Source organism: Leptonychotes weddellii, chromosome 10 (genome assembly GCF_054177405.1).
Source record: "Leptonychotes weddellii isolate Sample4059 chromosome 10, ASM5417740v2, whole genome shotgun sequence".
Classification (NCBI taxonomy): Eukaryota; Metazoa; Chordata; class Mammalia; order Carnivora; family Phocidae; genus Leptonychotes; species Leptonychotes weddellii.
This window is the reverse complement of record NC_138378.1, coordinates 28,078,039-28,088,972: the sequence shown is the minus strand read 5'-3', so window position 1 is coordinate 28,088,972 and position 10,934 is coordinate 28,078,039. Positions and strand designations below refer to the sequence as shown.

Below are 10,934 nucleotides of genomic sequence, written 5' to 3'. Positions count from 1 at the left end.
TGACAGAGTGTATGTTTGTCCAAGTTAAATTCTTCGCCAAGATGATCTGGTAGAGAGCTCCCATCTCTGGGCAGGATTCTGCAGATTGAAGATTGCTAGCGGCTGATAGGTTGGCTCACTTGGGTCAAGAGCTCACCTTAGTCCAGTGTATGGCCTTCTCTGTGGAGAGAAGACTGCAGAGTGGTGTCATATCCTTTCAGGGAATTGTACACAGGCACTTTAAGTTAGAAGGAGCTGGCCATGTCAGGCATAGGGACCAACCACAGAATTATCCCTAGAAGGGTGAGCTTGATGAGGTCTTATTCTCAAGGACTAGAGGGAAGATAGTGGTGGATGTGAATGTAAGAGAGGACCATGTACACAGCAACATGTATGACTTTGGGAATGAATATTTATATTTAGCAACAGCGTTTATCTTTCTTTTTAATCAGAGAAGGTGGTGATAACCTAAGTTAATTACAAAACAAAATCTGGTTACTCTAAAAGAATTGGTGAATATTTTGATACGAAATCTCTATATGTAACCACTCTGTGCTTGACAAACATGTATTTAGAACCCCAAAAACTCCTGAGTGATTATCGCAGTTGAAATTTTAGTTAAGTTTTAGACAGTCCAAGTTTATAGAATGCTCACGCAGGTGGTTAAAGCCACCTACAATTCTGGCTTTACTAGAGTAGTGCTTAAAGCCACTCAGAATGTGGAGGAGTTTGTCTTAAACTTTGTTCACTTGGCCTCAGTTCATTATCTTTTCTTTATGAATTTTAATTACAGTAATTCAGAATGTATTGCTATGTAAGTCAAAGTCTTCTCCACTTATATCCAATAATTTTTTTAAAGATTTATTCTCTCTTTAGAGAGAGCATGTGCAAGCAGGAGTGGCAGGGGTGCCAGAGGGAGAGGGCGAGAGAGAATCTCAAGCAGACTCCCCACTCAGTGTGGAGCCCAACACAGGGCTCGATCCCACGACCCAAGATCATGACCCAAGCTGAAACCAAGAGTCGGACGCTCAACTGACTGAACCACCCAGGCACCTTGAAGTTGTAGACTTTTACTGAATGTATGTAATTCAGCAAATATAGGTGACAGCTATATTTTCATTTGTCTGTTGATGAGAAGTGTTCAGGTAAAACAATAGTCATTATTTTAGTAAGGAAAACTAGATTTTTCACTGTGTAAGTCTTTGTTTTGAGGATTTTTTTTGTTATTGTTGTTGTCCCCATTGATAATTTTCTTAATCTTTAGCTTGTTAATAGCCACTGTTTGAGTTCCTGGAAAATAATGGTTACTGTTTCTCTAGAATACTTATGTGCATTTAGTGTGTGCCTTTTTAAATCGGAAACTGCCTTGGGGCGCCTGAGTGGCTCAGTCGTTAAGCGTCTGCCTTCGGCTCGGGTCATGGTCCCAGGGTCCTGGGATCGAGCCCCGCATCGGGCTCCCTGCTCCGCGGGAGGCCTGCTTCTCTCTCTCCCACTCCCCCTGCTTGTGTTCCCTCTCTCGCTGTGTCTTTAAAAAAAACATTTAAAAAAAATAAATAAATAAATCGGAAGCTGCCTTGAAGGCAGGAACTGTGGCATGATCACTTTGTCTTCTTGGTGCTTATTTATTGGCTCAGTTAAGTGGTTGAACAAATGAAGAATAGTTCACCTCTATACATCCCTCCTTTTCTTTGGTTTTGGTTCTGTAGAGGTAGGTCAAGTTAAGAATGCAGGTGTTGGTGCGGTGCCTGGGTCTGACGCATGTCTCCAGGGAGGCTCCTCCCATCTCTGCTAAAGGTGACTGCATCCAGGTTCTAGTGGAACTGACTGCTCTTTTCGTGCTTCCTAGAACTAAAATTTGAAACTTTCCTGCTTAGCCCACTATAACTGCTTGTTCTGTTCTTTAGGAGAAGTTTTTGCCATATGTGGAAGCTGTGATGCTTTGGGAAATTGGAGTCCTCAGAATGCTGTGGCTCTTCTTCCAGAAAATGAGACAGGTGGTGAAAGGTAAGAGGGGAAATAACAGGTTACAGAATAATTGTGACATCCAGATTAGAAACTTGGGGGGTTTCTAAGATACCTTCATATATTTTTTCTCTTTTAGTTTTAATTTTTATGACCGTTCTTGCATGTGCATAGAGTGAAGTAGTTGTATAAGGTTGGTTGTAAAAAAAAAAAGTTTCTGTTTCTCAATTTCCCACTTCAACCATTTTCAATTTTCGGCTGGTTCTTTTGGTAGTTACCACCATATTTCTAAATAACAGGCTTATATTGCTATTTCTTTTTTTTTTTTTAAGATTTTATTTATTTATTTGAGAGAGAGATCAAGAGAGAGAGCACACCAGTGGTGGTGGGGCAAGGGCAAAGGGAGAAGGAGAAGCAGACTCCCCACTGAATAGGGAGCCCGATGTGGGGCTCGATCTCAGGACCCCAGGATCATGACCTGAGCCGAAAGCAGATGCTTAATCAACTGAACCCCTCTCAGTACATATTCTTGATAAAAGATCTGATTTTTGCTTTGGCCTATAAAATAATTTTCTGTAGCAGAGAAGTGGAACAGGTATTTTAGTTAATGTTCTGAAATGAGTTTGCAGCCGACATTAAATACAGCACTAAAGTTAGCATGGGTGTATTGGTGCATTGCAGTGGGGAAAGAAGGGCCTGGGTGCTGGTTTCAGTTCTGCAGTTAACTGCAATCTTGGACAGATCTAATTTCTCTAGGCCTGGGTTACCTCATCTGCATGGTAAAAGGGTTAGGACAGAATCAGTGAATATTGACGAAGATGGTACTTCTTCACTTAGTGATATTTGGAAGCGTTATGGGTTGTAAAGATTATGTGTGGGAGGTAAGGAGAGAGGCGATCTTAAACAGTATACAAATACATGCAGTGGCCCTAGGGAGAAACACCAGATTACATGATTATTAAGCTCAAATTGTTTTCCATGTAGAGCAGTGCTACTGAAAATGTGGCCTGTGGGCCACTGCTAGAGAAAAAAAAACTTTAGTTTTTCTAATAATCAGTGCATTATGTGAGAAATCTAGAAATTAAGAGCAATCATTTAGAAATGTTTATAGCACTTTGACATTGCTGGGACATTCATGCATGTCCTTGTGGACTCATCTCTGTTGCACTGGATACATAGAATTATTGGTTACAGGACAAACAAAAACTTGTCCTTCACAACAGATAGCTTGAGGAGCACTGATGGCAAAGCAAAAGAAAGTAACAATACAGTACCATAATGCAAATTAAGGAAAAGAAAAACAGGGGCGCCTGGGTGGCTCAGTCAGTTAAGTGCCTGGGTTTTGTGCAGGTCATGATCCCAGGGTCCTGGGATCCAGTCCCCCATGGGGCTCCTTGCTCAGCGGGGAGCCTGCTTCTCCCTCTGCCTGTGCTCCCCCTCCTTGTGCACTCGCACTTTCTCTGACAATATAAATGAATAAAATCTTAAAAAAAAAAAATCTATAAAACACCCTTTTCCTATTTGTCATTAGTGTGACACTTTTTCTCAGCCAATTCTCAGCTGTTTTTATAAGTAAAGTTTAATTGGTAAATAATATTGGAATCACAGAGGAACGAAATGTTTATTCCCTTCAAGTGGCTATTTTTTCTTCCATTTTCAGATCAGTCTGAAGTAAAACCGTATATCTTTCTGAACTTGTTCCTAAAACACACCTTGCCCTGAACGCTTGAGCTGCCCTGTCACATGTCTTAAGTCCATTTCAGCCAACCTGGTCAAAGTTATGTGAACAGATGAGATAATACTTAACTACGTAACTTGAAGGGACCAGCCACTTTACCTTGCTGATGCACATTGAAATGTAATTGATTCATATATGGCAGATAAACAGTGTTTCACATGGAGAAAGGAAGTAGATGATACAAGAGGATACAAAAAGCATTTGCTTTGAACACCATTCTTGTGTTTTAGAATTGTGTTTATTTGGATTTCAGTGTTGCGCATCTAAGCCCTTTGTACAAAGCTCTTTTTCAGAGTCTCTCAAGCTTCTCCATAGCTATAGGTTTGTAGTGACAAGAGCGCTGTTAGGATTTTTTTTTTCAACTTACAGATAATTTGAAAGTCATAGTATTGTTTCTTAATAATGCAGAAAATGTGGGTCACTTGTGGTTTTATTTGCTCTTGTAGATTTTATGGTATTTTGGGGGAGGATATGAGGTCATTCAGAATCAGGCAGGTGCACTGAGCCTCATTGCCCCTCTTTCCTGACTTCTTGAATTTCATCAGATTATGTTCATTTTTTTTTTTTAAAAGATTTTATTTATTTATTTGAGAGAGAGAGAGAATGAGAGACAGAGAGCATGAGAGGGAGGAGGGTCAGAGGGAGAAGCAGACTCCCCGCCGAGCAGGGAGCCTGATGTGGGACTCGATCCCGGGACTCCAGGATCATGACCTGAGCCGAAGGCAGTCGCTTAACCAACTGAGCCACCCAGGCGCCCAGATTATGTTCATTTTTTATATCACTGAACAGTTCTGGTTCATTTTTTTTTTTTTAAGATTTTATTTATTTGACAGAGAGAGACAGCGAGAGAGAGAACACAAGCAGGGGGAGTGGGAGAGGGAGAAGCAGGCTTCCCGCTGAGCAGGGAGCAAGATCTGGGGCTCGATCCCAGGACCTTGGGATCATGACCTGAGCCGAAGGCAGCCGCTTAACCGACTGAGCCACCCAGGCACCCCAGTTCCAGTTCATTTTTAACTTTGCAACATTTACTTAGGGAAATGGAATAAAAAAACTCATTGCTTTGCTGTCTCCATCGCTTTTCATTCAGCAGTTCTTAACCAGGGGCACATGTTAGACTCACTTGTGAGGGCTTTAAAAAATACACATGTCTAGATCCTACCCCTGGGGAATGAGGAAGTAGGCATGAGAGAGGGGCCCCAGCACATTTTTCAGAGCTTCCCGCTAATTCTACTCTACACATCTGGCGCTGGCTTCACATACTCTGACTGACTGATTTATGAATGAAATAGTGCTAAAAATTTGCCATTTTTTTGTAGCAGAGATGGGAAATAATTGCACCTCAGAGTTGGTAGATACGTCTGCCTGGAATGCTGTGTTGAGAAGGATTCTGAGGCTTATCAGGGAAAAGTAGTGTGGGCGCATGTGCCGAGCATTTGCCGTTCTTGTTTTATAGCAGTGGCCCTCAACTAGCCTTCTATCTTCACCTACCCTGTGAAGTTTTATCAAACTCCACATGACCGGGCTCCACCCAGACCTCTGAAATCAGAGTCTCTCAGGGTGGAGCCAGGGCATATGTATTTTATTACTACCAGATTAATCTGATTGTTGACCATGGGTGACAGGTGGTTGTGGATATTTTGTTAGGAACCCAGGATTGAGTCCGAGTGGGGATAATGCCCTAAAGCCTGCCTTGGCAGAGCCAGGTGCGAAGCAGTGCTAGCCATCTGGTATCGGGGAAGAACATTTGGAGCTGCTGTTTATTCACTAAACTATTCATGCTGAATTAATGTTTGGGTAATGGTCTGTGACAGTGCCTCTCAAACTGAAGTGTTCATCATCAGAGTCACCTGGAGGCTTGTTAAATTACAGATTGCTGGACTCTCCCCCCCAGAGTTTCTAATTCAGTAGGTCTAGGTGTGGCCTGAAAATTTGGATTTCTAACAAACTCCACGGTGATATTGATGGTCCTTGGATCACACTTTGGATAGCACTGGTCTATGATTGGAAGGTAATAAAAATCATTTATAATCATGAGTTGTAGTGACTGCTTTCACTGTTGAGTCAAAGCTTTAGAGTAGTGGTAGACTGTGTTGGCATAGCATAGGTCAGAGGAAGACACTGAGTTGAAACAAGTACGATACGGATCCCAATTGCTTGGCGAAGGGAATAGCCAGAGGCTGGGCAGGACAGTCAGGATAAGGGACAGTTGGGAACATGAGTATAGATCATCTGCCTCAGCCCCAAAGCCTCTTAGCAGCCCTGTAACATCTCTAAGTGGGAAGTCAGAGAAGATTCTGACTGTCGCTTCCACCTTCGTGCTACCTTTTCTGTTTGGAATACTTCTTGTCTTTGTATGGCTGGTTCCTTCTCATTGTGTAGGACTACTCGCAGACTGTTCTTCCTCATTGAGGTCTCTCTTTCAAAACTTCCTGTCACATCAGAAAGGTCAAATAGCCCTTGCTATGTATGTTTGGTGATTTGTTTGTCTACCCTCACAAGAAAGCAATCTGCTTAAAGATAGGGCTCTTTCTGCCTTGTTCATCACTGTGTTCCCAGTGCCTGGTGCAGGGTAGGCCTGGAGTATAATTTTGTGTAGGAATAAATAAGTGGTATTGGTCACAGACCTAGCTGGAGGGGTCTTATGAATTATGAAGTCTTTATGCATTTTAATTTGATATTAATGCTTCTGCTCTTTTTCTTCACAGCATGTTATGGAAAGCAACCATTGTACTCACTAGAGGAGTATCAGTTCAGTATCGCTACTTCAAAGGGTGCTTTTTAGAACCAAAGGTATGTTTTCTTTATCTAGTTTCCAGTTTCTTTAACAAACTTACTTCTTTTAAAAAGCAACTAATTTCAGTTTGCAAACATTGAAAGTAATAAGAGTTTGTTTTGATCAAATAAGGAAAACAGAACTCTAGATTAATAATATTTTAGTGCTAAAAAGCAAGCAAGTAGCCACTTCAGAGGCAGACGATGTCTGCAGTGGAATTTTTAAAAGACCAATAGTAAGTATACTCTGCAGTATTCTTGTTATGAAATTGGTTTTAATGATAAATGAGTGTTCTCAGTAGCTGTGCTTTTTCTGTAACTTTTGTAAACCTGTTAGTAACCAGTTAAAAGGGTTTTCTTCTTGTTTCATTTTTTAATCCTTATGTGGTATAAATACATTTGAAGGAGTATATAGCCAGCTTTAAGTGAGTAATTATTTTAAAAAATTATTTCACAACAGCCATCTCTTAGTGGCTGCATTTGTTTTAACTCCTATCAAAACTGAAAGTCATTCCTCTTAGATTTTTTTCAACCATGGTGTTGATAGATTAGGATCTTTTCTGAAAGCCTTTGGAGTATCTGTAAAATCTAATCTGCTTGCTCACAATGATTTATTATTTTGGGATTGTTTTCATATTTAGAAAAGAAAAAAAGTTGATTCTTTCCCTCTTATTTTAAAGATGCTTAGTTCCTGAAAGGATTCTTTTCCTTCAGATTTTTATCTTTGAGCACACTTAGGCTGCATGTGAGCAGGGGTTTAGGCAGGAGTCTAGGAAGCAGAACATGGATTAAACCGTTTTAAAATTTTATTTCCCTTTGGGATCATTGAATACTTGTTACATGTGAAAAATGCAAGCAGCCGCTGTTACCTCATTCTCTTAGCCACCATTATAGAAAAGAAAAAACTGACAAAGCCACTTCAGCTGTCTTTTGCACCTATTACGTTTCTTATTCCAAGAATATATTGTAAATACTCAGTAATTAAAATTACATTATGGTTGATCGTCGTGTTGGCTTATCTTGACAATAGTCTCATTTTAATGACTTAAGATCATTTATTTGGCATAAGGGTTATGCATTGTGGCAAAGTTTTTCAGTTTAAATTGAACAGCTGTGCAGTGATAAGTAGGTCATAGCACTCGACATTGAAAGTTTATTTGAGGATCCTGGTATGTGAAATTTGTAATATGTGAAATCAACTAAATTTTACTTAAAGGGGCATTTGGACAAGAAAAATCAAAATGCGTCCTTTGGGCATAGTCTTCTAAAGTAAGACTATTGTCAACGTAGATCAAATTAAGCCAACCTACAGTATTTTCCCTCTTCATTGAAAATGTAACCAAAAGCAGCAAATCAGTCCAAACTGCCTTTCTGAAAAAATTGGCAAGAAGTCTGCTTACAGTAAAAAACAAGTTTTTCCCCTTGTAATACTTGCAAAAGTTTACAGTATGTGTTGGTGAGTGTGTTTCTTTAAGTAGGTGCTCTGTATCGTGTACACATGTACCGTGTGATGCAGGGGCTGCCATGGTAAGTATGTTTTTCATGGACTAGAGTAAATAGCTACATAAAATCCCATGCATATAGCTAGAGGTTTTTTTTTTTTCCACATGCCAGCTTAAAGTGACACTTTTCTTTTAAAAGTTGGTGGCGCTCTTTAAATGAAACATAATTTTAAATAGAAATAATTATGAAACTTTGTCTCAGTTGTGCATTGTCAAATGATAAAACTAATGTGCAGAGAATCTTAAATTGTAAAATGTAAATTATTGGAACATATATTTTATGAATATAAAGAATGATGGGAAAGCAAAGTAATTATGAAACATTGAAAAGCTGAAATGAGTAATAAGATTAATTTTGCTGAGGTAGTCTACCCAAGCATTTGTAGAGCCTAAGCTAAAAATCCTTGCGGTCTTGTCACTTGACCTTCATATTTCAGTTTTCTTATCTATAAAATGAAGGGCTTGGACCATAGATTTCTTAGGTCCCTTCCATTGCTAAAATTTTATTGCAAATAAATAAAATTTTACCATTCATATTTTCTCCTCCGTTTTTGCTCTTTCTGGCATATTCTTTTTAGCTTAGAAGAGTCTTGAAGTCCCTTTTCTCTCAACTTTTCATAGCTACCTATTGTCTTCTACTTTGTAGAATTAGAATGAGGTGTTAATACGTTGAATTTTAAAATAATTTCACAGGTGACAAATCAAAATACTGTCTTGAACATAGCAAACAAAGGTTGTAGATATTCTTGGAATGAAAACACAGGTGGGAATCTGCAGATGGCCCATTTAATTTCACATCTTCACCAGAAATAATTTTTCAGTGAACATCAATTAAAACTTTTTTTTTTAAAGATTTTATTTATTTATTTGACAGAGAGAGACACAGTGAGAGAGGGAACACAACAGGGGGAGTGGGAGAGGGAGAAGCAGGCTTCCAGCGGAGCAGGGAACCCGATGCGGGGCTCGATTCCAGGACCCTGGGTTCATGACCTGAGCAGAAGGCAGACGCTTAACGACTGAGCCACCCAGGCGCCCCCAATTAAAACTTTTTTTTAATCCATTTCTATCCTTCTATACTTGTGGCCAGTATCAGGTTACTGAAATGTTAGCCAATTTGTAATAATGTTGTCTGTGATTTCCCCTTCATTTCAATGGAAATAGCTTTTTATTTTCCGGTAACTTACTCTGTTTCTTATTTTCATAGGTGTTCACATTCACTCATAATTAGATTTGTTATAAACCCTTACTTTGTTCTTAATCTCCCTTGATTTTTGCTTTAAATCCTTTAACAAAAGAATCAATCATCTGTGATAGGCGCACATCATTGTTTATTTTCAGAATAGCCCAGGTATCTTACTTCGTGTAGCGGTTTTCTTAATAAAATTCTTCTGGTTGCTAAATACCCTCAGCTGTTAATCTCAAACTTGAACCATCTCACAAATGTCTGTCTGCCTAGCTTTCTTCACCTCATACTTATTCATAAGTGACCATTTTTCTTATTAGTCTTATTAAAAATCATGATTTTTAAATGACTGTTGGTCTGGCCTTGCCATCACAGATAAAAATTCCTCAGAGCCCCTTTTACATGTACCTTTTTTTTCCCCCCAAAATGGGGAAAGACAACAGTAAAATTTTGGAAGTTACATTTTTCATGATATTTGAAAGCAGTGATACTGCATGACTAGTTGATAATTTTCCTACGTTGTTTGTTCAAAACAAAACAGACCAAAAACCTCAGTCTACATATTGTTTCAGTGCTTGATGTAGCTGAGTAATGTCGGTCATTGTTTAAGAAAGCAGTCATTATGCTTTTCTTTCTTTGCAGAAATAGATTATTTTGTATTTTTATTAATATGCTTGTTTTGAAACATTTCAACAATCATCTGATTTAATATATGTTAAATTGTGAAACAACTCTATCAGTACTATTAATGGAATAATGTCTTGGACTGGTGATGTTACTTTTTTCTTCAAAGATCCACCTTGCACTTGACTCCAGAGTGCTTAAAATTATGGCAGCCTTTTATAGAATGGAACTGTTCTTTTTTCTAAGATCTTGAAGAATGAATGAGTTTATTACATTTAGCATATTAAAAAGGATTGCATGTTTTGGAGTCATTACTGAGATTTTTAATTTCCTAGTGCTCAGGGCTTAAATATTTAAGACGTTCAGTAAGCTAAAATTGAAGATTACCTTCTAAAGTTTAATATAGTAGTATAATTTTGAAAGTTCGCTGTATTTTAAAACTTGGTAGATTTTTTTTCTATATTATAACTCTTTGTTGTACCAACAAACATGGATTTGTAGTGTAAACGCTTGTATACCCAATTAGAAGTCATCCTTTGAATCAGCTCTTTGGATTGCTCCTCAAACGCTCCATTCTGTTCAAGCCTAGGTTATTTTATGCTGTGAGTAGTGGGTTTGCTACTAAAGCAGATGAGGGTGGAGTTATTAAAGTATTATTAAAATATGTTTTCTACCAAATATTTTATCCACAAGGCTATTCTGACATGATTAGATGTAGATATTGCAGTCAACACTTTGTAAAGTTCCCCTGACACTGAATTGATACAAAAACAGAAACAAACTCTCCGTTCTTCTATCCACTTCTTATCCCTGCTGCTATTTAATAGTATGTTCCTGGCACCCTTTGAAGTCACCTTTGGTTAGTAACTTCTATAAGAATGTAAAGAGGAAATTTTTGGGGGAAGGCAGGTGTGCAGGGGACATGAGAGGAATGGGGGAAGGGTATAGGTTAGATCTTTCTGGCTACTCTGTTGCTAAGAAACATTGTTCCTTTCTTAATGTATATATTTGCATCTTTTGAGGATCAGAAAGTTTGATGTTTAAGAAACAAATTCAAAAAAATGTGACGGGAAAGTCGTAGTAAAAAACATCTAGCAGATGTAGGATTAAATGTATCTCCCTTTTTTTTTAGTGTAAAGGAAATGAAATTCATTATATTTAAGATGAGCGGTTT

General features: G+C 38.6%; 1 protein-coding gene across 4 annotated transcripts in view; it reads left to right on the top strand.

Moving 5' to 3' along the window:
- GPCPD1 (glycerophosphocholine phosphodiesterase 1) overlaps positions 1-10,934 on the top strand; it is a 54,133-nt gene that overhangs the window by 7,017 nt on the left and 36,182 nt on the right. For all 4 annotated transcript variants that reach the window (XM_081833197.1, XM_081833196.1, XM_081833195.1 and 1 more), the window contains exons 3-4: positions 1,884-1,983; positions 6,385-6,469. In XM_081833197.1, the coding sequence (XP_081689323.1) occupies positions 1,884-1,983; positions 6,385-6,469 (185 nt within the window). The remainder of the gene's footprint in view (positions 1-1,883; positions 1,984-6,384; positions 6,470-10,934) is intronic.